This window comes from Mustela nivalis (genome assembly GCF_964662115.1).
Source record: "Mustela nivalis genome assembly, chromosome: 6".
NCBI classification, from domain to species: domain Eukaryota; kingdom Metazoa; phylum Chordata; class Mammalia; order Carnivora; family Mustelidae; genus Mustela; species Mustela nivalis.
Window position 1 is genome coordinate 21,182,315 of NC_139025.1, and position 25,896 is coordinate 21,208,210.

The 25,896-nt window shown below is 40.8% G+C and overlaps 1 protein-coding gene across 3 annotated transcripts in view; it reads left to right on the forward strand.

Annotated features, from left to right (window-relative positions):
- Positions 1–3,881: 3,881 nt before the first annotated feature.
- Positions 3,882–25,896, forward strand: part of TSHR (thyroid stimulating hormone receptor) — a 164,117-nt gene continuing 142,102 nt past the window's right edge. For all 3 annotated transcript variants that reach the window (XM_082736400.1, XM_082736401.1, XM_082736402.1), the window contains exons 1-2: positions 3,882–4,195; positions 4,414–4,727. In XM_082736400.1, coding sequence (XP_082592526.1) covers positions 4,558–4,727 — 170 coding nt within the window. In that variant the 5' untranslated portion in view covers positions 3,882–4,195; positions 4,414–4,557. The remainder of the gene's footprint in view (positions 4,196–4,413; positions 4,728–25,896) is intronic.

Genomic DNA, 25,896 nt, shown 5'->3' on the forward strand with positions numbered 1-25,896 from the left:
CCCTCAGTTCAGGTCATGATCTTGGAATGGAGCCTGGGATCCAGGGAACCTGCTTCTCCCTCCCCCCCTCACCCTTCCCCTACTTTGTGCACTCTCCCTCTTTCTCACTCTCTCTCTTTCTCTCTCTCTCGCTCTCTCAAATAAATAAAGTCTTTAAAAAAAAGATAATTGGCTCTCTTAACAAATAACAGTGAATTATGGGACTTATAACTTACGTGTAGGCAAAATGCATGGCAAAAGGCCATAGGAAAGGAAAAACAGAAGTCAAGTTCTTACTTCATACATAAAGCAGTATAATATCAACTGAAAGTAAACTATAATAACTTAAAGATGCATACTGCAAACTCTAAAGATGCATGCTGCAAACTCATACATAAAGCGGTATAATATCAACTCAAAGTAAACTATAATAACTTAAAGATGCATACTGCAAACTCTAAAACAACCACTATACTAACCAGACAAAGAGTTATAGATGAGTCAATAAAGAAGATAAAATGGAATGATGAAAGTTCCCAGACTGACCCAAAAGGGTGATTAAGAAAAGGGGGGAACATCAAAAAACAAATGGGACAAATAGAAAACTAGTAGCAGGATTATGGACTTAAATTTATTATCAGTAATGACATATATAAATAATCCATACAGCCAAAACAAAAGGTCAGGTTGAAAACAAACTTAACTCTATGGTATTATAAGAAATATACTTTAAACATAAAGATATAAAGAGGTTGAAAAAAGTATAGAAAACATCAAAAAACAAATGGGACAAATAGAAAACTAGTAGCAGGATTATGGACTTAAATTTATTATCAGTAATGACATATATAAATAATCCATACAGCCAAAACAAAAGGTCAGGTTGAAAACAAACTTAACTCTATGGTATTATAAGAAATGTACTTTAAACATAAAGATATAAAGAGGTTGAAAAAAGTCTAGAAAAACAATAGCATGCTAATGCTCATCAAAAGAAAGTTGGATTGGCTCTATCAATAAGTACATTAAAGAACAAAGGATATCACAAAAATAAAGAAGTCCCTTTAGTAATGATAAAGGCATCAAATCACCCAGAAATAAGAGAGTTCCCATGCGCCTGGGTGGCTCAGTGTGTTAAGCCTTTGCCTTCCGAAAAGGGTCCTGGGATCCAGCCCTGCATTGGGCTCTCTGCTCAGCAGGAAGCCTGCTTCCTCCTCTCTCTCTCTCTGCCTGCCTCTCTGCCTACTTGTGATCTCTCTCTGTCAAAAAAAAAAAAAGAGAGAGAGAGAGAGAGAGAGAGAAAAAAAGAGTTCCTAAACATTTATGTAGCTAATAACAGAATGTCAAAATACACAAAGCCAAAACTGACAGAAATGGAATGGAAAAAAAGAAAAATCTCCAATGTAGTAAAAAATTTCAGTACCCACATCTCCTAATTGAAATAATAAATAGATAAATCATAAAAAATACATAAAACTTGAACATTATCAACAGTATAACCTATTGACAATTACAGAGTTCATGCCTTGATGACAGATTGCACATGTTTTTCTAAGTGTACACTGATCCTTTATCAAAATAGACCACATTATGAGTCACAAATGTCACTAAATTTAAAAGTTCTCAAGTCATAAAAGCTATATTCTTTCCTAAATGGAGTATTTTTAGAAATGAGTAATAGAACAAGATCAGGAAAATCCCCATATACTTGGAAACTCACATATTTCTAAATAACCCATGAGTCAAAGAAGAAATTTTTAAAAATTAGAAAGTATCTTAAGCTGAAGGAAAACAAATTTATAAGATATCAAAACTTATATATTGCTGAAGTAGTACTCACGGGAAAATATATAGCATAATATATCCATAATGTTATCAAAGAGAAAAGATCTCAAATCAATGCCTCCAGGTTTTAACTTAAGAAACTAAGAAGGACAGGGGCACCTCCGTGGCTCAGTCCATTAAGCATTTGACTCTTGATCTCAGCTCAGGTCTTGAGCTCAGAGTCGTGAGTTCAAGCCCTGTGTTGGGCTCCATGTTGAGCATAGAGCCTACTTTAAAAAAGAGAAAAGAAAAAAAAAAGAAAATTAAAGAAACTAAGGACAAATTCAACCCAAAGGATACAAAAAAAACCAAAAAAAGCAATAAAGGTCAGAGCATATATCAATGAAATAGAACATAGAAAAACAATCTAGAATCCATGAAACAAAAGCTGCTTCTTTAAGAACATTAACAAATTTTAAATTATTGGCATAAATGTGTCCATAATATTCTCTTGTCACCCTCTTCGTAACTGTATACTGTGTTCTAATGTCAACTCTCTCATACCTGAGACCAGTACGTTGTGTCTTTTTTCTTTCTTTCCTGATTAGTCCACCTAAAGCTTCTATTTTGATGGGGATGGGAGAGCAGAGAGACAGGCAATATATTAGGAGACTAATGAAAAACAATAACCAGTGTTAAGTGGTCTGGTGATACTGAAAGGAGGTAATGTAATGAGGATCTTCAGAGGAGACCCTCCTGAGGCAGTGATATTTAAAGCAGGATTTAAATAATGTGAAGATCTGGGGAAAGCTTGTTCAGCATGGAGTTCCAGCGACAACAAATCCCGGAGGTGATAATAAACTTGTCTTATAATAAAGCAGGTCCAGCAAAGTGATGGTAGGGGCTGGACCTTGAAAGGCAGGAATCAGCAACCTTTGGCTTTCAAGTCAAATCCTGACCCGGGTCTGTTTTGATACAGTCTACAAGCTAAGAGTGGCTTTTATGTTTGTAGAGGGCTGTGTAAAAGAGGGGAGGAGGAGGAGAAAATGCAACAAAGATCGAACATGGTCTCCAACTATTACATTAAAAGCTTACCAGTCCCTACAGTAGGATCTTACTGGTTAGGCTAAAGAATTTGTATATAATTTTCTTTCTTTCTTTTTTGTTTTGGAATTTTTTCTTTTTTAGGAGAGTATTCCATTGTATGGATGTATCACTGTTCATTCATTACCTAGTCAATGGAATTTTATGTTGTTTCTATTTTGGAGTGATTATTAATAAAAGCTTATAAACTTTGAAATATTTTAAGTGTTCAGTGCAGTGAAGTTAAATAAATATATACATCCACTAAACTTTCAGGCTAATTAAAATATAGAGCATTCCCATAACCCCTGTGAGTTCTTTCCTGTCTTTTTTCTTATCAGTCTCACTAATTATTATTCGGATTTCCGAATTATTATTCGTTCTAGGAACATATGAATGGAATCACACAGTATATGAGGAGCTAATATTCTGTTTACTCCAAGGAGAATTTAGTAAACAACTGAAGGATTCTTTTAAAAAAAAATTTTTTTTAAGATTTTATTTATTTATTTGACAGGGAGATAGAGAGCACGAGTAGGCAGAGCGGCAGGCAGAGGGAGAGGGAGAAGCAGGCTCTCCGCCCAGCAGGGAGCCCAACGTGAGACTGGATCCCAAGACCCCGGGATCATGATCTGAGCCAAAGAGAGCCGCTTAACCGACTGAGCCACCCAGGCGCCCAATTGGAGGCTTCTAAGAGGGAAATTGGGACGATCTGATTTTAAATTGTGTTTTTGGTTACTGCGCAAAGACTCGTAAGTAGAAGATAGTGTGCCACTTACGTGTTCTTTTTATTCCCATCTGATGGGGCGGGGGGGGGCAGGTGCTGGTGGGGAGCAGAATATGGCTCAATAAAATTCCTGGGCAGACCAAAACTGAATGGCCAGCTACCATCCAATCCTATGGCAAAGCTGGGATTCAGAGTTCCGATCGGGGCACCCAAGTGTTCCTGCAGTTCCCTGTTCCGCGCAGCAGATGGCCCCAGAGCGCAGTTGCTGACGCGCCTGCAGAGTCCTCGGCTGCCCCGGGAGCCGCGCGCAGCCGCGGGAGTCCGCGCGGCGATTTCTGTGCTTGTGGCGGCTCGCGCCCCGGGGTCCTGGTTTGCGCTGAACTGGGCGGGCAGCCAGGACCTGCCCCGGGTGTCGCGCTCCGCTGCGGCCGCGCTCCGGCTGCCCGGCGGGGTACGCCCGCCTCCGACTCCTCGCAGAGGCTTCTTAGGTCGGGCGAAGCCGAAGTTCTGCAGGATCCCCTTCCGTCCTGGGACAGTCCAGTTGCATGCACTCTGGTTGGAGTGCGTGCACGTGGTCCCGGCAGGCGGTGCCCTCGGGAGGCTCCCCACGGGAAAAGGTGGACTACTAGGTTTAGAGACAAGGTAGCGTCTAAACTAGGCTTTGGAGCGAACTCCTGGGAGGAGGGCGTGGGGCTGGCTGGAAAGGAGAAGGGACAAGTCGGACTGGTGTTGAGTGTCTGGAACCGACGGAGCGGGCTGCGTGGCTCAGGGCACCGAGAGTGAAGCAATTAGTCTTGTTGGGGTGGACAGTTGCCTAGGGAAACAGAACATTCAAGAGCCACTTCTTTTCCCCTCTCCAGCTTCCTCTTGGGAGCTGAAGTCACAACCCCAGCGAGGCCTCTCTCCTCCCACACTCCCTCTGTCCTTCAGCCTGCGGGAACCTGAGCCGCAGAGGGCCAAGACGATCGTGGAGGATGAAGAAATAGCCTTGGGACCCTTGGAAAATGAGGCCGACGCCCCTGCTGCACCTGGCGCTGCTTCTTGCCCTGCCCAGTACCCTGGCAGGGAAAGGATGTCTGTCCCCCCCCTGCGAGTGCCACCAGGAGGATGACTTCAGAGTCACCTGCAAAGATATCCACCGCATCCCCAGCCTGCCGCCCAGCACGCAGACTCTGTGAGTACCTTGGAGAGAAGAGGGTAGGATCAAGAGGCCAAGGGCAGCTGCAGAAGTGGACAGAACTGCACAGAAAAGCTTGAGAATGGGTGTGTGTGTGTGTGTGTGTGTGTGTGTGTGTGTGTGTGCTGCGCAACGAGTAAGAACTCAATGGACCAAATTTGGGATTGCTGACACCCTAGTTACTTGTAACACAGGAAAGGGTTAAAAAAAAAAAACTTTGGTACAGGATGAAAGTGAGAATTATTCTTTCTAAAGAGCTGCTGTTTTTCACTTTGCCTAGGCCTGGCTGACTCTGACTTGCACTTGAGATATTAACACTAATATTATGATAATATATATTATATACTAATATATAATGCATATTAATACATATTGCTATTAAGCAACTCAAGAACTGACCTCAATTGAGCTCAAGCAGAAGCTTGTTGAATGAATAAATGAACAAATGAATATGCTGGTCTCAGATTGTCCTTTGTGTGATGGGAGAATAAAAGGCCAGAGACGCCAATCCTTCAGAGATCTCTTTAAAGGGGGCAGAATTTCAAGTCATGAAAGGGAAATGGCTCTGACCATGGATAGGAACTGTTTATAGTTCCACCCAATGTTGAGGAGAAAGGATAATGTTGGAGGAAGAGCAATAGACTAGGAGTCCGGACACCTGCATTCTCTTCATCCCTCTCTCACCAACTGTGAAATTAGGTGAGATCATTTGTTTGGGAAAACCCAAGATTCTTTCTGGGTAAAAGCGAGGGTTCAATGAGGTGTGTTCTGATGTCTTTGATGAAAGTGAGGGGATCCACTGGATCAGGAGACTTTGAAAACAATGGGGGGGGCAGGGAAGGGGCCATGTTCTGGGGAATGAAGTTATTCTGAGACACAGAAGAAATTGATGAAAAGGATGGGTGAAGAGGCGTGCTGATTTAGACCATGGCCACAGCCATCTGCAACAGTAGCAAAGTGACTTGCAAATCTTTGGGGGGCAGTAGAACTCTTTTGACAAAGGAAAGCTTCTGAGAGAAGTAAAGTATGTAAAGACAACAATTACATTGTGCTTATTCCTGTCCTTAGCACTTTACATGGACTCACCTGTTGACTCCCCTCGCAAAATCCAGCCGAGTAGATAATTTTACTATTCTCGTTTTGTAGATGGGGAAACTAGGGCATGAAAAGGGAGGCAATTTGTTCAATGTCCTGCAATTTATACTTTGTGGTGCTAAGACTTGAAATAGCGCAGAGCTGCACTCTGAAACCCCCTGCTCTCAGATGAAAGCAGGTCTCACCCAGCTTTTCCCAGTATGGTCATGAGAAAGAAAGAAGAAAGAAAAAAAGAACGAATAAAAAAAAAAGAAAAAGAAAGAGAGAGAGGGAGAGAGGGAGGGAGAGAGGAAGGAAGAAGAAAGAAGAGAAAATGTAAGAACTCAGAAGAATAGGAAGTTAGGGGCAGGAAAGAAAAAAGAACAGAAAGAAGGAGGGATTGGGAAAAGAGGATGGAGGGAAGCGGGAGGAACAAAAAGAAGATATCTAGGTTGTAGAGGGCATTTCCTGCTGAAACAAACCAGACCTTTGTCATTAAAAACCTGTTCTGGGTGGTAACCGTTTTTCTGAAACTCAGTGCTTTGTTACTGTGGCCTGTTTTACAAATTATAATGGTGCTGAGAGTATTTTTTTTCCCCCTAAGCCTTATCTTCTATCCATGTATTATGGTGCTGAAATGTAAACAGATTGTCCCTTTCTGCATCAGCCATACACTTGCCACGTGGTTTGGTAAATGGATGAGAGACAGTTACACTCACTGGAACAGTGGTTCTGAACCTTCTTTTCTACTTCCCCCCTCTACAAGGGAGCATGATTCACTCTTATTTTAACAGTGGTTCTGACTAGGTAGGAAGTAAGGGAGAACTGCTATTCCTACTCCCCAGTGGAATATTCTAGAATCTTTGATACACAGGTAGTTTGAAAAAAAAAAAAAAATTGCTCCTCCTAATGGAGAATTACTGATTTAAGGGAAATTAAGCCAGTAGAATAAAACTAAAAATTTCAATGTTGGCATATAATTACAGATCATATTACCTCAAAACCAAGGATAGCAAGATGGAGCCTCATTCAGAGATTTACTTCTTGCTACCTGTGTGCACAAGAGGACCATCCCTTCTCTGAATGAGGAGGAGGATGGGGTTAGACAGTCACTCTGGATTTATATGGATTCTTCCTCAAGAAAGTGCTGCCTTGCTTGTCTTGTCCTTTGACCTACCCACTTTCAGGCTAATGATGGTGGCATTCACTACCTATCCCCCTCCGACTCTCTGCAGCTCCAGTGGAGTGATGGTTTGTCCATCACATACTTGTTCTTCAGAAATGTTTATGAAGGCGCCATTGTGGCCATTGTTCTTTTCAGGTTCTGGATTTTGCTTTCATTCCTTGCCTTTTGCATCTGTGACTCTATTTCATGGATCAGCCCAGTTTCTTTTTCCTAAACAAAAGACACTCACTCATCATCTTCAGAATTTTTGCCCTGTGTTCCATCTGTGTTATTATTCACTTGTTATCTTTAAGTGGTTCACTTCTTTTTTTTTTTTTTTTTTAAGATTCTTATTTATTTATTACACAGAGAGACACCACAAGTAGGCAGAGAGGCAGAGAGAGAGGAAGGGAAGCAGGCTCCCTGCTGAGCAGAGAGCCCAATGCGGGGCTCCATCCCAGGACCCTGGGATCATGACCTGAGCCGAAGGCAGAGGCTTAACCCATTGAGCCCCCCAGGCACCCTAAGTCGTTCACTTCTTTATCTGAAAGAAATATACTTAGAAATTTTATGTCATGACAATAAATGGGAAGTCAGCATGATTTGCTATAAAAAGGAGATAATCCAGAAAGCTAAATATGTTGAAAACACAAATATAATTATATTTTAGCTCATGACTATTGCCTGTGAACGTTCTAAGCCTGAGGCTGACTTTCTTTCATTAAAAGGGAAGAGTGATAAGTGTTAGAGAAATATTAGGGGCGCCTGGGTGGCCCAGAGAGTTGGGCCACCAACTGGAGCTGAAAGCTCCAGTCATAATCCCGGAGGCCTGGGATTGAGCCCTGCTTCGGGCTCCCTTCTTAGTGTGGAGCCTGCTTATCCCTCTGCCAATCCCTCTGCTTGTGCTCTCTGGCTGTTTCTCTCTCTGTTGAAATAAATAAAATAAAATAAAATCTTTAAAAAAAAAAAAAAAGGTATGTTATTAAAGAGATACCAATTCAACTTGCTGTCCTTGATGGTATCAGAATTGAAAAACCCTGGAAAAGGGAATCACTTTTTCTCTGTTTGATTCAATATTGTTTCATGCCATGTGGGCATTCCACCTAAAATAATCTCATGTCATACCTGTTTTCCACGCTTAGGGAAATGTGGATTTATCTCATATTTCACAACTTTTTTCACAATCAGTAGTCATAATCTGAGTAACACTTGATTTCCAACCTAAAGAGAAGCCCTCTGCTTTAGCCCCTACATGCTTGCCAAATACAGCCCAATATTTTGTGTCTTAAAGGTGGCATCACTTCATGCTTGTAGATTCCATGATTTATTCTCTTTTTATCCTCTGTGTGTGTAATGGTTTTGATGGAAAGTAACAGAAAACCCATTCTGTCTGGCTTAAGGAGGGAATAAATGTTCTGAAACAATAACATGTAATTTACAGAATTAGTGTAGATCCAGGCTTTCAAAAGAAGCCAGGGCCCAGGGCAGGCAGGGAGTTGGAGCCAGAGCCAACCATCTGGTTGGAACAACTCCATAGCCAACACCACAACTACAAGCCACTGGACATCTGTGGTGCTGGGCACCTTAGTCTGTAGCTGCTGGACTGTCTGTTTGCTGCCCTCCGTAATTTCTCAACTGTTCCTGCCACTTTGAATCACCAGCCAGAAAGTGATATCCTAGATGGACGCATCTGATTGTCTGCCATAGGTTACCTGCTGTGTCCTAGCTGAGGGGGCAAAGGGGTAGGAGGGGGGGCGGTCTCTGTTCCCCGACTTTGGGTGTCTGTAGTGAGAGGTGAAGAACTAGGTCCTTCTAAGAGTACACACCCATACAATGGGGAATTTTCCACTAAAGAGGGACTATATGCCTTCAACATTGTTCATCACTTCCTTCATTCTGCAAATATTTATTAAACACTGGCTATGTCCCAGACACTGTACTAAATGCTCTAGATTTGGTGGAGAATAACATCAACATGTCCCTGTCCTCGGAGATCTTACAATCTAGTGTGGAAGCTGAATATTAATCAAATAATCACATAAACATATAATTAGAATTGTGTTAATATGCTGAGAGTATACTTGGTAGGAATGGGTGTGGGAACTGACTTAAACTTGGGTTCAGGGAAGGTTTTGAGCTATATCCTGAACCAGTAAGGGACATAGGGAGTCGCAGGTTGGAGTGGAGGGTAAGAAAGTGGTGCTCCAGGGGATGGAACTGCTCATTTGAAGAGCTTTGAAGAATTCTCATCTGAACAGTGAAAGAGTTGGGTTTATTCATTTGGGACAAAAATATGTTACTGCTTTCTTTGTAACACAATACAGGTCAAGGTGAATTCTTATGTCAGTGGGGGCAGCTTTTGTGCCTCACCCCCCCCCAAAAAAAAGAGTTATTGAGGGTAACTTGTTATAAAAACAAATATTTGATTCATTAAAGTAGTAGTGCATGTAAAGACTAGTTTTTTTTTTCAGTTTTCCATGTATGTATTATTTTGTTTGAAATTTAATTAATAAAAATAATTACTTCAAGGAAAATTTTATAATGTAATAATATTTTAATAAATAATTTAAGAAAATAATACATAGTTTAAGTACAGACTTAGTATATTTTCTTTAAAGCCCTCGAATGTGCTTTCCAAGTACTTAGAAAATTCTAGAAAATCCATTACATTAAGTTTTATAAGTACCAGGAATGCTAAGGCTTTTAGATATCCCAGTGCTGTTTATTGGGGCAAGAGAGTCAAGTGGTGAAGAGTGCTCTTTCTGGAGTGAGATCCTCTTGGTTGAATGTCTTGCTCTACCATTTCCTAAGCATGCTTTTGGGAATGTAGAGAAGAGAAAAATATTTTGCCTTCTATTCTTCTAAATTCTTGGTTAGAGCCCCTGGTGACAACAACAACAACAAAGATTAATAAGAGAAAAGCATACAAATGTATTTAGTATAAGTTTTGTGTGGACACAGAATGAGGACTCAGAGGTCCTGATAGAGAAACGAAGACCCAAAGAAGTGATTCAACCTAAGTGTTTTTATATCAGGTATGATAAAGAGTGGGAAGTCATGAAATAATGTAGTAGGGCAAGAAGAGGGTATAATATAATATAAGTGTGGAAAACTGGGGGAAACAACAAGCTCTGTCACTTCAGATTCCTCTTGTCTTCCTTTGGTCTTTGAGATAAGGATGCTCCTTTCCTCTGGATATAGGGAAGGGGTATAGGGGTAAGGGAAGTCTCCTCTTCTGTGAAGGTCTTGTGTCAGATAGTCGTCTGCACCTACCAGTTCCCAGATTCTTTCATGTTAAACTATTCAGTATGCCAAGGTGCCATGTTTTGGGAGAGCATATTCTAGACTGCATCAGGAACATTACATACTTGCTCTGTACCTGTTTCTTCATCTGTAAAATAAGGATAATAATAGTATTTGCCTCATTCAATTGCTGGGATGTATAAATGAGTTAATGGTGTTAAAGGACAATTTTCAAACAAAGGTAAAATCATGATTCTCCTACAGCGATAAATTGAACACATTAATGATTTTATTTAACTCTAAGTGTTCTAGTTTCCTAAGGTTGCCATGACAGTTGTGGTATTCTGTAGTCTGAAATCAAGGTGCTGACAAGGCTTTGTTAACCTCACACCCTCAAGGAAAGAATCCTTCCTTGTCACTTCCTAGCTTCTGATCACTGCCATCCTTGGTTTTCCTTGGCTTGTAGCAGCATGACTCCAGTCTCTGTGTCTCTACTTACAAGGCCCTCTTGTGTGTGTGTCTGTGTTTCCGTGTGTCCTCCCCACTTCCTATAAGGATACCAGTCATTGAGTATAGGGCACACCCTAATCGAGGATGATATCTACTTAACTAATTATACCTACAAAGACCCTATGTCCAAATAAGGTCACATTCTGAGGTCCAGGTGGATGTGAATTGGAGGGGAGACACTATTCAACCCACTATAGTGAAGAAACTGGCAAAATGTTGCAATTAGGTTTAAGAAGAATCCACAAAATGGGCATTTATGATGAAGAGTATTGAAGTGAATGTGCTAATGGAGGCAAAAGTAACTTCTTTCATGATCAGAAAGTGAGGTAGAGTCACTTGAAGCTCTACCAGACAGGATAGAATTTGCCATTCTATGGACAAAATTAATTTGCATTGCTATCAATTACCTACAATCTACAGAATTGTAAAAGAGCTCCCATAGAATCAGACTCAGATTCTTGGAAGAGTATGCTCTAGTCAATGCATAATTTTCCACTGAAACACAATTTTTTCCTTTATAGTACATATAAAATGCTTAGAAAAGTTACTAGCTGCCAGTAAACACTCCACAAATGAACTCAGTAAAAAATAATTTCCTTTTCAACTTAAATCAGAAGTCAAAATAAATTACTCAGTTATACATTTTGAATTGAAATTGCAAGGCCCATCTATTAAATATTCCAATAGGCCAAGTTTAAATAACAGAAATACTCAAAATACCAAATATATATTAACTGTTCTGTGCATATATATATATATATATATATATATATATATATATATATATGAGAGGAGGGGAGGGGCAGAGGGATAGGGAGAGAGAGAATCTCCAATAGACTCCCTGCTGAGTGTGGAGCCCAATGCAGGTCTCCATTTCACCACTCTGATATAGTGCCCCAAGGGGAAATCAAGAGTCATGGACACTTAACCAACTGAGCCACCCAGGCGCCCCTATTGAGTATTCTTAAACTCATCACAATTTAATTACAGGTCTGATTTATATTTTCATTTATATTTTTAATTCTACATTTTCCCAAGCCAAAAGATGTTTATTCATTAAGCAAGCTGGGTTCTTATGAACTCTACCATGTATGAACTCCAGTTCTTGATGGTACCATCCATTGGCTTCCTAGGTTCCTTATAGTTAGGATTCCTTATAGTTAGGTTTGCCCTATCTAAAAGGCACTTCCTCTTATAACTGTTATCCAGGTGTAATTAATAGCCTTCCTTTCACTCTCAAAGCTGTCTCAAATTGGAAGATAAATTACTAATAGACCATTGAATCCAGAGGCCTATGAGACATGCTGGAACATTCTGAGACTTGTTTATTGTTATCTTAACTGGGAGTCAGTAACTTATACAGGGGTCTCTTGGTATCATCTCAAAATCTGCAATCCCCAGTAGGTGGTAGTGAACTTCCTTCAGAGTGTCAGCTGAATTTTGTATTTCCTTGGCTCTCTTAAAATACTTGTGTCTTCCCTTCTGACTTATTCCAGGAGCCACCTAGCGGGTCTCCTGCTTCCATCCTTGCTGGACCTCCACAGGCTAGTCTTCACACAACAGACAGAGAGATCTGTCTGTCAGAGAGATGTATGTCAGGTCATGCCCTTCCTTTACTCAGAACCTTTCAACAGTCTTCCTAGTTTTCTTAAGGAAAAAAACCAGAGTATTTACAGAGGTCCCAAAGGCTTTACATGATTCAGACCTTCTTTTTATTTCTTTTCTTTTTCTTTTTTATTACTCTCACTCATAGTTCATCTTTTACTCCATTGGCCTCCTTACTGTTCCTCATGTTCATCAGGATTTCCACATCAGATTCTTATCCGTGCCTCAAATCTTATTTTCCCGGATGTCCCCATGGCTTATCTTCTCACCTCCTTCGGGTTTTTGTTCAAATAGTACCTTCTCAATAAGGCTTTCATAATCACTCTATTTCAAGGTTAGCATTCCTGGGGCACCTGGGTGGCTCTGTCAGCTTAGGTCATGATCCCAGGGTCCTAGGCTCAAGACCCACAGCCAGGCTTCCCCAAATCCGGCTCCCCTATCTGTAGGGAGTCTGCTTCTCTCTCTGCCTCTGACCCACCATTGCCTCCGCTACTCATTATATCTCTCAAATAAATAAAGTCTTTAAAAGAATAAAAGAAAAATAAAAATTATCACTTCTGCTTTGAAAAAACAAATCCATAGAGCTTGGCACCCTTTCATATATGACATAATTTGTTTGTTTTTATATTTTGTATTTATCTCTTTCCCCACAGGGCAGGATTTTTGTTTTGGTTTGATTTTGTTTGCTTTGTTCAGTTATGTATCCTAAGTGCCCAGAAAGAGCCTGGCATATGATTAGTTGCCAGTAAATACTTGTTCAATAAATTAATGCATTGATGAGGGTATGAGGCCCTTTTTTAAAATCATTCCATTGGGTTCTTCAAACCATTTCATTTTTTTTTTTCCAAAGTCCTTGAGTTTTATTGTCCAGTTAAAGAAGATGAAATTCTACCTTTTTTTAATATTTTTCCTGGCTACCTGAGACACAAGTAAATAAACTACCCTTCAGATTAAGATTCATTAACTGGAAGTTCATGGCCTTCCTTAGCAGTCCATGGTTGTCCTCCTGGAAATATGCAATTAAATGAAAATTTGTAGACAGGTAACTTAGGGCACTGCTGAGACAATCTGTAACTTCCCTAAGATTATTAAAGGTGTCCTTGACAGTCCCCCAAATTAAGAAATTATCTTTGGGAATAACTTTACTTTTTTGTGTAAGAAGTATACTTCAGTATTAACTATGACGTAATATTTTTATTTTATTACAAAGAACACTAAAACATATATTTAAAAAAATAAACTGGAACTTCCTGACCTTTGAATGTGATATTTTTTTTTCTCCTGAATACAGTACTATGATTACATTTTTATGCCTCACACTGAGCCTGTCCCATGAATAGGCTCTTCTCATAGAAATTCACCAAATGTGCCTATTCTTCAAGTTAGTCATTAAAAAAGAGATTTTGCAAGTGTCTTGTGCCTCATATCTCACATTAAATCCTTTCTACCAACCCTACTTCTATTCTCACTGAATCTGTCTGACATGCTTAATTATTCTTTTGCCCTTCATTACTGCAATTAAAAATAATTGAAGGAAATTTTAAGTGTTGGAAAAATGGTTCCATTTGTTCAGGGATACAAATTAGATTTTGAAGTGTTCCATTTTGATGTCAGACTGTACTTACTTTGCTTCATTTCTGTATGATTCCTTAAGAATATGTAGAGTGTTCTAAAAATTTTCAAAGCAAATCCTTTTCTTAGAATTACAAAGCAGGCATTTGTGATTTTTAAAGCATCTTATAAATGTTCTCTGACATGTAGTGACATGTAAATCCAACCTGGATTTTTCTGGTACAACCCTATTTAAAATATTTTGCCATCAGAACATTCCAGAAATTCAAATATTTTATCATCATCATTTTAACTAAACTTCCCACACCCCTTTTGCACCTGGAAAGGGCTCCTTATGTCCCAGTTTTTCTTTCAAAAACATGATCTCTGTATTTATATGATACATGAAGCTTTTGGCTAACATTTTCGCAGGCATTAACTTAATTTTACCCACACCCGAGTATTATCGTAATTACTCAACTCCAGAGAGGGATTGAAACTGTCTTTTCTTATTGCCAGCTACTGTCACTTTATATTTTGTTATTTTAATCTTTTTATGAGCTGGGAAACTAGAAGGCTAACTTTAGGGCAAAGATCTGTACATGACAATAAATAAAGGATCTAAAGGGAGGGCACAGATGAGGGGTTCTCCTGTGACAAAGTCTTTGTGGGCTTTGTGGCTGCTCTGTTTCCCTCTCAACACCCTTTCCAATTATTTCTGAGCAGGCAGCCATGATACAGAGATTTGCAATAACAGGAAATCTTACTCTAGACAGGTGGCATTTTATTGTGGTTAGTGTTTGCTCCTTCCTTTCTTCTTCTTCTTTTTTTTTTTCTTAACCAATATTTATTGATCACCTAATATATGCAAGTGATATTCTAGGTATTAGAGAGATAAAATAAATGACTTGCTTCTATCAGGGGGAAATAGCCAGCAAAATTAGTAATAAAACATAGAATATCAGATGGTGATAAGTATAATGGAGAAAAATAAAGGAAGGGACAGGGAGAAGGAAGGCTGGGTGTTGCCTTTTAGATGGTCAGAGAAGGCCTCATGGAGAAAGTGACATTTGAGGAAAGACCTGAAGGAGCCAGAAACATTAAGCTGGGCTGACATCTGGGGGTCAGGGAAGAAAATTCTGAATAAATGCAAAGACCAACAGTCAGGGGGGACATGGGAGGAGCAAGTTTAAATGAGAGGAGAGAAGTGTGCCTGAAGCAAGAGAGGGTTGTAGGAAATGAGATCAGAGTAGTTATGGGGGACAGAGCATTTGTATTTTGTAGATCATTATAAGGCATTAAAAATACAAATATAAATAAATATAAATATATAAATGTAAAAAGTTATATTATATATGTATATTTTTTTCCCGAGTGAGGTAAGAAGCTATTAAGGATGCTGAGCCCTGCCCCCAAAATTACATGAAACGACCTACATTTTACTAGAAGCACCCAGGCTACTCTTATTTGTTAATGAGGTGAGAAATGACCAGAGCTCCATCCAGCTTACTACCAGAGAAGGTGGTGAAAAATGGTTGAGTCCCGGATTTATGATGAAGGCAAAGCCAACAGGATTTCCTCACAGAATGTGTGGAGCCCAAGGGAAAGAAAGGAGCCAGTAATGCTCAGCCTGGATTCTCCAGAAAGCAGAGTGGGTGTGGGAATTCTTTCTGGGGACTGTGATTCCAGGGAGCGGAAGGGTAAGTAGGGGGAGTAAAGCAGGGAGGGAAGGAGACTTTGCTGCTACTAGAGGCAAAGGGTTGCTGATCCCATGGGACCACCTGAGAACGACATACATCTCGGACCCTTCCTCTTTTATCCATGAGTTCTTGTCCACTCTCCCCCACCCCACAGATCAGAGTGGTACCACCACCCTTCCAGGATTCTTGTGCATGGTTGATGGGGTTCTGGATGGTAACAGAAATACCCAGGGTGGAAGGTAAGCAGAGCATAAGGCAGGGCTGAGATGCAGATCTGTCAGTTGCACCTGGATGGAGCTAGTCGACACTCACACAGATCTGGTGGCCTCAGTGTGGCGTGATAGGACAGGTAAGGCTGAGAGTATCTCAAGTGTTATATTAAAAGGTCTCCAATGTAGTTTATCCTTTGAACCAGTCGGATCTTCCCAAGCTTTCCATTATATCTAGCTCTCATGTTAAAATATGATACCTTCTATTTTGTAAAAACAAGATGCCCTTGTGTCTTCTCTGAGAAAGAGGGGGGATACAAGTCCAAACTGCCACAGAGCTCCCTCCAAAATGCAAACTTTGCAAAGACATTAATGCAAGAGGGCCTACATAAGGAAATAAGCTAAAGTCTACTCTGCTGTGGCTGATGCCAAGACTGTAATTGGTAGTCATATCTCCCTTCAACTCCAATTCTAGATTTCTCTTACCCTTGGCTTGACTTTGGCCAGTGATTGCCTAGTGGAAGGACCCAGACTTTCCCAACTGCAAGTGTTCTAAACCCTTGGTTGCCTTGCCCTTATGAGCTGTAGTTGCCTTCTTTCCCACTCACCATTGTCACTGGCCAAAGAGGAACCGAGAGCCTGGGATGAAATCCCTGGGCTCTAGACATACTCCTCACTGCTGGTGTATGATGGCTGCCCTAGCTTCTCATCGTTCTTTTATTCCTATCGGTACAGACACTCCTTTATTTGCCCTTTGTCTATGGTATCATGAGCCCAAATGACCAGGTACTCATTATAGCATCAGGCTCCCTATGGAGGAAGTAATCTTTCTACCCAGAAACTAGGACCTCTAATATGGTAGGAACAGAGACAAGAAGTTCAGATTCTAAATATAAGTCACTGTCGTTATGGTGAGAAGGGCCAATCTTACCAACAGCCCTAGGTCCTATTGGAGCTCCATAGGTATTCTAGCATATATTGGCTGTTGGTACTGTGTGTATACTTCCTTGGTCAGATCCCTAACCCTGCAGGCTTTGTAACCAGGTCAGAAACTTAGCTGAGCCTTTAATGGCATTCTGCCATTCTATTAGGCACTCATGATTAGGAACATGGTAAGATTAGTGGATACAATTGTCATGCACCCTTTATTGTACCTTCTGTCCCAAGAAATGTGTCTCTGGGTTGAGTGTTGTGCTGCTGCAGTGTATGCAATGGTTGGTTCTTGCAGTGCTGTGTAGGATTTCATACTGGTAGCTCAGGCCATCTATACGCCCTTGAATAGTGGCTCTAGTGGAGGCAAGGAAGTCAAAGAAGGCAATCCCAAGTCCAAAGTAATAGTTTTGTTTTAAATGAATTACAACTTTCAACAGGTAGAAAGGGTCCAGTATAACCAAACTGCCAGCAATTGCCTGGCTATTCTCTTTGAGGAAATTTGCCTTGCATCCTAGGGACCTATTGCTGGTAATCTGGTCACTCACAGAGGCAGGATCTTAATGAGATTTGATGGAAAGGAGCCTGTGCTGGACTTCCATCCCTGTCACCATGGCCATTTCATTCACAGCCATTGCACCAGCGCTGGGAGACATCCACAGGAATGAGTCACCTTGTCCACCTGGTTGTTGAGAGTCATCTCTGGGGTGACACTGAAAAAATTTCCTTAAAGGGATCCAGCCTCCTTTTCAATCAGTGGATTTCTCATTTCAGAGCTGTTTTTTTTTTCTTTCAAAAATCTGCATCATAAATTGATGAAATAGTTACTTTTGGTGTAATTCAAACACAGTCCAGGAGTGAAGAATTTACCATAGCATTAATTTTTAGATTTAAACTAACACCTTGATGCCAAAATAATAAACTATAAACCACAATTACAAAAACATCTAGTTACTTAGAGTATTTGGATTTCTGAAAATTTCCATAATCATCTCCTATGAATTATTAATCTGTTACTTCTATTACATAATCACAAGTCGAACTATAGTGTGAATTAAATGGGTTTTGTGTACTGCCTTAAAATATGTCACTGTTGGGATTTTTTTTTCCCTTAATTATGTGCTGTGTCAACTCTGTGCTATGTGTTTCTTTTTTCTTTTTAAATTTTGTTTATTTATTTATTTGACCGGTGGGGCTAGGGGGAGCACAAGCAGGTGGAGAAGGGGAAGCAGACTCCTCACTAAGCAGGTGGCCTAACATGGGGCTTGAGCCCAGGACACTGGGATCATGACCCAAGCCGAAGGCAGACGCTTAACCAACCGAGCCACACAGGACCCCTTGCTATGTGTTTTCATATATGATAGCTCTTTTGGAACTCATAATAGCTCTGTTTGGTTCTACTTGAGATGAGGACTCTGAGACCCAGAAATGTCATCTCTCTTATCTTTAATGTCACAGCCAGTAAATAAAAGAGTTCAAACTCAGAACCCATAGCTCCAAATCCAAGGCTCTCTCTACTATATAACTATCTTCTTAAATCTGGTTTCTTCCCCTCCTTTTTATTCCTCCCCCCCCCCATTGTATGACAAAATTCATACAATGTACTATTCAGGGGCATTTAGTACATTCACAATGTTGTACAACCATCAACTCTAGTTCCAAGCTAATTTCATCATCTCTAAAGGAGATCTGTACTGATTAACCCATCACTCCCCATTCTTCCTCTCCCCATACCCCCTGGTAAACACTAATCTGATTTCTGTCTTCATGGATTTACCTATTCTGGACATTTTATATAAATAGAATCATACAACATGTGACCTGTATGCCTGGTTCCTTGTACCTGTTTTCATGTTTCATCCACATTGCAGGAATAGAGAGAATGTGGACCATCAGACAAGGGGCCCAATGCGAGAAGAGATGTAAATAGGTCAAGCTTTATGTACTTTCAGAACTTTTCACTGGAGGTCCATTTCTAGCACCCTCTTGTAGAGAACAGTCCCACTCCATGTCTAAATGCCTTTCATCTTAGATATAGTCATTGGAATGTCAAAAATTCTCATAGTTATTCTCAGAGTCTTAGAGCTACAAAACCACTTTCCCATGTCAAAAGGTTTTGAGAGTACCCATCTTATGAAGGAGAGTGTTTCTAACCAGTGGGCTGAGCAACACCATGTGCTTATTATCCCTTCTGGAGCCCACGGCAATCTTAGTCAATGCTTCTAGAAGGTAGTGACTTAATAGCAATGCATGAGCCATTATTCATTATTGTTTTACCATTTTAAAAGCCAGTACTTATGCAAAGGGCTTTTCTCTGTTATAGATGAGTTGCAGAACTCAAACAATATCCCAATTATAATGGTATTTATTACAATCATACTGGCTTCTATATCTTAGAGCTCCATTTAACAATTTAACCAAAATGCCAACAAAGAAAATTTGCTAAGAACAACAACAAAAAAAGGTTAAATGAAAAAAAAAGATTATTCTTCCCCTGAGGCTTCCTGGAGCTGACTTCTCAGCTGTTTCTTCCCAATCCACTCTGGCACTTGGAGATAGAAGATGAGTGGTCAAATTCTAACTCTCCACCAACTCACTGTGTGGTAGAATCTGTTTGCACAACTCACAGGATGACTAAACGAGTGAGATCTGTTATGCCCACATCATGGAGGAGTCATCGTGGGGGATCATGTGAGGTGATGCTATTAGTGTGTACGTGAAATACCTGGTAAACCAGAATGAAGCCTGATCACAGTTAACTAGGATCACAAATGCAGGAGTGGGTCCAGCATGTGGGAGACCTGGTCTGATTTAACCCTTGGTGTGGGTATTGCATTGATTTGCAGAGGGCATGCTTCCAACACGGACCATTCAGCAGCTGTCTGGCTTAATGATTGCACAACTATTAAGACCAAACACTTGTCCACTGTGCAAAAAGCACATTTTAAACATTTGTAAGATTGCTTATCTTCTTCCAGAGATGTTCATCCCTGGGGAGTTCCTGTCAGTAGAGTAAAGTGACTGAAATTCTAGCTGGGAGTTGAGGGGGGTCTTCTGTCCCAGGAGGGCCCATAAATCTGTAAGGATCTCTCTGTTCTGTGTCAGAGTTTGGCTGGAAAACCTGTTAGGATTTCCAAACTCTCCAGATGCCCCTATTTAATGCTTGGCTGACCTTCTTATGTAGCATAACCAAGTTGCCATTTCACAATCATTCTCAATCCCTGGAATCTAAAACAACAAAGCCAGAAGCTCTGAAATGTGTGCTATGAAGCATGAAAGAAGCTATTAAGGTTCTGTCTGATTCAGTTCTGTGACAATAGAAGTTCTAAGGTACTTACAAAGAATTCCTTTTACTTGTAAGAAACTTGGCATTTTATATAAAGTATGTATCTCATGACCAAAAATCTTGGGGGGGCTATAAATTCTTTTTTTTTTTTAAGATTTTATTTATTTGACAGAGAGATAGATCACAAGTAGACAGAGAGACAGGCAGAGAGAGAGAGAGAGAGAGAGGGATGCAGGTTCCCCGCCGAGCAGGGAGCCTGATGCAGGGCTCAATCCCAGGACCTGAGCTGAAGGCAGAGGCTTTACCCACTGAACCACCCAGGTGCCCCTATGAATTCTTTTTATATCATATCCAGTATCTTCATTTTCAATAGCAACAGAGGGAGGGGAAATATTTTGAATGAAGTTAAGTCAACTAAAGTCATGGTCAAACTTTATAGGGAAATTGTTGATGAGCATTTTAGCAAGGCACTTAAATCTTTCTGTGTCTCGTCTTTTGTATCTGTGAAATGAAATTGTAGGATCGCTCTGTTCTACTTTGGAGAACTGTTGCAAAGCCCAAAGAAATAATTGTTCAAGTGTACAAGGTGATCTTCGTTATTTAGGGATAGACTTTATCCTTCAACAGAGTAAGAATATGGAAGGTTATACTTTATCAAATATTTGGGGGAACACAGATTTATCCACAGGGATTTTGAGAAAATGAGATTGTAAAAACAAACAAGCTGCAAAAACTAAGCAATTTAAAATTATCTGCACCCATCCTTTTGTCCTCGACTCTTCCAACAAGGCAAGAGAACTGTCCTCACCTGCATCCCTGCTCCCTCTTCTCCTCACCCCTTTCTTTGACTTTTTCCCTCTTTCTCCTCTCCCAGATTCTTTCCACTGTTGTCTAAACACACTCAGGTCTCTTCCTGCTCAAACAAAATTCCTCCATGGTTCTCTTAGTCTTAGTCCATCTGCCATGGCTGCTCCCCTGTCTCCTTTTCTTTGCAGCGCAATGTTCATAAAGACCTTTCTCAAGTTGCTCTCTTGAAGTTTTTATTTCCATTCATTTACTGCAATCTGGCTTCTGTTCCCATTACTCAATTGAAAATGCTCTTGCCAAAGTCACTAACAACCTTTATTGCAAAATCCAGCTGACATTTTTAGATCCTTTCCTGGATTGAACCGATGGTTGCTTTTGTAGTGATGACCACTTCCCTCTGATTCCACCACATTGAACTCCTTGATTGCCTGGTGCCTCAAAGTGCATCTCTGATCACCTTGGAGGTAGGGCAGCTGGTGCACAATGAGGGCAGATACTGAGATATGAGCCAATTAGGAGTGCTGGGTGCACCCTTTGCATCTTAGCACCAAGTGCATTCTTTTTAAAACATTTTCTTTAAGATGAGTATAGTTCTTCTTTTTATAAATTTTACTTATTTGAGAGAGAGAAAGAGAGCACATGCAGGAGAAGTGGCAGAGGAAAAAGGAGAAGCAGGCTCCCTGCTGAGCAGGGAACACAATGCTGGTCTTGATCTCAGGACCCTGGGATCTTGACCTGAGCCAAAGGCCGATGCTTAACCAACAAAGCCACCCAGGCACTCCTATAGTTCTTAACTTCACCCTGACCCTGACCCAGACCATGACCATAAACCTAACCCTGACCCTAACAGTGACCCCGACCCTGACCTGAACACTAAACCTGACCCTGACTGTGAGCCTGACCCTAACTCTAACCCTAAATGTATCCCAGACCCTGACACTAACACGGGCCGTACCCCGAATCCTATCGCTGAACCTAACCCTAACACTAACCCCTTACCCCACCACGGACCCTGACCCTAACAAGTTCTAACCCTAACAGTCAACCTAACACTAACCCTAAGACTAACTCTAAACTTTAACAATAACCCTGACCCTATACCTGACTATGATCATAACCCTAACCCTGAACTTTGCCTATACCAGACCCTGACCCTAAACCTGATTCTGGCCCTGATCATAAACCTAACCATGATTCTAACACTTACCACTACATAACCCTGTCCCTGACCCGAATGTGGACTTTAAACCAATACCTGATCTTGACCGTAAACCTGACACTGGCCCTAGTCTTCACCCTGACCCTGACCCAGGCAAAGACCATAAACCTAACCCTGACCCTAAGTTAAGTTGCAGGATACAAAGTCAATACCCAGAAATTGGTAGTGTTTCTAGGCACTAATAATGAAGTAGCAGAAAGAGAAATTGGGCAAACAATTCCACTTACAATTATACTAAAAAGAATAACATACCTAGGAATAAACTTAACCAAGGAGGTGAAGGACATGTATTCTGAAAACTATAAGACATTGATGAAATTGAAGATGCACAAACTAATGGAGAGATAGTCCATGCTCGTGGACTTAAAGAATCAATATTATTAAAATGTCCATACTAGGGGTGCCTGGGTGGCTCAGTGGGTTAAAGCCTCTTCCTTCGGCTCAGGTCATGATCCCAGGGTCTTGGGATCGAGCCCCGCATTGGGCTGTCTGCTCAGCAGGGAGCCTGCTTCCTCCTCTCTCTCTGCCTGCTTCTCTGCTTCCTTGTGATCTCTGTCAAATAATTAAATAAATAATTTTTTTAAAAATGTCCATACTACCCAAAGCAACCTACAGATTCAATGGAAGTGTGTTACTGAAAAGGGGGCTCACCTTCATGGCTGCCTCAGCCCACCCCTTGTGCTATGATCTACTTCCCCACATATTTGGCAAGCAGAGCAACCAGGATTCCAATGGGTCAGTCTTGCAGCAGGAATTTAAAAGAGAGGCTGGGGGATGAACTCTGGTCCCTATTGCTGTAGTTGATGTTAGGGCCACAACCGGTGCTTATGTCTTTCTCCACTATCCACTCTAAATTCCCCCTCATACTTGGCTTTTACCACTGTTGGCCTTGATGCCTTATCTGCTGGTATGATCCAATCCCTTACTTCTGAGGGGTCTGAACCCATGGTAACTATACTATCTGCAGGTGGGCATTGCTGTGATTGTTCATTTTAGTCATAATTGAGCAAGTGTTATGGCATGCCCAAGTGGCTTACATGAATTCCACATATATTCCTCCCTACTGTGATTGGGTCACAGAAGACCTATCTCTTCCCACTGATCCTATCCAGATAGTAACTCCTCCTTTAGTCTACTGGTCCCTGGATATAAGAAGTCCCAAATACCCAGGTGGGAGTCATTGCTTGTAGTTCCCTGCAGAGCCTAGAATTGTAAAGATTGGAAACACAAAATCCCTCAGCGAGTCATTGGATATAAAGGCAACTGGGGGGGCCAGTGGCTGGGTGGCTCAAAGGTTAAAGCCTCTGCCTTCGGCTCAGGTCATGATCCCAGTGTCCTGGGATGGAGCCCCGCATCAGGTTCTCTGCTTGGCGGGGAGCCTCCTTCCTCCTCTCTCTCTGCCTGCCTCTCTGCCTACTTGTGATCTCTGTCAAATAAATAAATAAAATCTTAAAAAAAAAAAAAAAAAAGGCAACTGGGGCCACTCCTTCATTTGCTCCTTGATTTCCAGACCTGCATAGTTTTCCTAATGGGGCACAACATCCAAACAGAGATTTGTGACTTAATATGTAACCTGCTTGATGATACCCCACCATAGCAGAGTATTGCTTACAAGTTGTGCCATTGGCAGGCTATTCCACTACTCTGTAAAACCAATTACTTCTGGATTATGTGGTACCTGATATGACCAGTGAACTTACCCATGACCATGAACTTACCTCCCCATCTCTTTCTCTGTGAAATAGGTCCCATGGTTATATGCTATGTTATATGAGATTATATATCTGGGTCATGTACTTTTAAATCTCCCAGATAGTGGTGCTTGCCTGAGGTTACAGAGGCAGGAAAAGTGAACAGTTACCAACAGTAAGTGTCCACTGCTATGACAATAAGCCACTGGCCCTTTTAAGAAGAAAGGGCTCAATGTGGTCAATTTACCACAATATGGTACCCTCAAATAACAGTGCCACATTGAATTCTGTTGCTAACTGGCTGGACTTTCAACGGTGGTAGTAGACAGATAAGCTGTGGTTAGTGGGTGTCCTTGCTATTGACATGTAGTCTCCACTCTGTTAATGTGCCAATTGTGCTAGTTTTGGGGTGGCCAGTGACAAAGACTAGCTGCTCTTAACTAGAGATTAAGTATTTGATCTATGGTGACTGCTTTATGGTGGTCATTAATAACTTACACAAAGATCTTCATATTTCATGCCTACTCCTACATACTCATCCTCATGCATTTAGCCCAGACTTTTTCTTCTACAGTCTTCTAGCCTTTTTCTTCCCAGGATCTGACCAGCTCACTAATCCATTTGCTGGTGAGTTCATATATATTCTTATCTTAGGCTACTTTTCGATGAAATCCACCCATTGGGAAGATTTTCTCTTGCTGCTGTTTTTCAAGGCCCCCCTCCATGTGCAGATCATGTCCATTTTGGGTGGACTGACCGACTTACTTACAAAATGATCCACTAACCAAGATCTGGCTTTAGTCATTTTCCTTTAGCTGGCTCACATGGGACACTTCCCATACAGCCATAGCTGTGAGCCAAAGAAGGGACAGTGATATAATCTTAGTAGTTGACATGGAGGTCTAGGATACCAGCTTATACAGTTTATTCATGTTTTGTAGTCCTGCTCACCTTTGATCCTTGATACCTTTTATCTGATTAATTGCTCCTGAGTCTGCCTAATGTTATGACTAAGTGGGTTGTAGAAAACTCAGCTCATAATGGGCAATTTAGGATGCATGGTCACTTGGTTTCCATAGTCAAATGTTCTGTCTCATTTGACTGAAGGCCCAGTAGCATACCAATAGGTGTTTTTCTGCACTGCAGATGTGTGGGTTTGTTCCAGAACTCTGTGGGACTGCATTATTAGTCTCTTATGAAGGCTTACCTAAACTCCACACCACACTCTCTTTTTCCTGTTGACACCTCCAACACAGTAGAGTCTACCGTGTCATATAACCCAACTGGAGTGTAGAGTCCTGCTCAGTCCCTACTCCAAGCTGGCAGACTTCCATGTCAACAGAAATATGGTCAGAGCCATCCTTGTACAGTATTCCACTGAATGAATAAGCTATAATTTATTTGACTATTTTCCTACTGAGGATAAATAAAAACATAAGTATGAGTCCTGAGATTGGTCTTCATTTTTTCTGATTTCCCACTGACTAGATAAGGGCTTTCACATTCAGTTTTCAATTGTTTATTAGTTGTCTCGGCTTTTCATTATCTGTCTGTAGTAACTTCAATACAACTTCATTGAAGTCAGCTGATTGTGTGCATGCATTGCTCTTCTTCAATCCCCTCATTCTTACCCCAGCCTCCCCCTGACATGCATCTTTTCCAAACCCAGAGCATGAATCATTCCATAGGCTGCATATTGTCTAATTTCCATAACTTTATTTCCAGTTCACTGTTCTTCTGCTGACTGCTCTTCTGCTTAATCCATCCAGTATTAATGCATGCATTGTTTATTCTGTTATATTTCATTGTGCTTTTATATTTAAATTTTTGTGGTTTTATTTATGTCTTTTATGTCCTGGATTAATTTAAATAAACTTTATAGTCACTGTGAAATTGTTCTATTTTCTGAAATTCTTGGGGACTTCAGTTCACTATTTGTTGTGTCTACTGACTTTTCCATGGTGAATTGTTACCTTCTTAATGTATAATTTTGGATTATGAGCTCATCTTCAGCATGACTGTATCTTTGAGAATTTGGTACAGCCTGGGTTGAGAGCAGGAGTCATCAGGACCAACATTAAGGATATCAACATTAGGGATTTCACCACTCAGGTGAAACATATTTTATGTTACTATCCCAGCTTGGGAGATGCCTCAAGCAGAGAGTAGTTTAAAT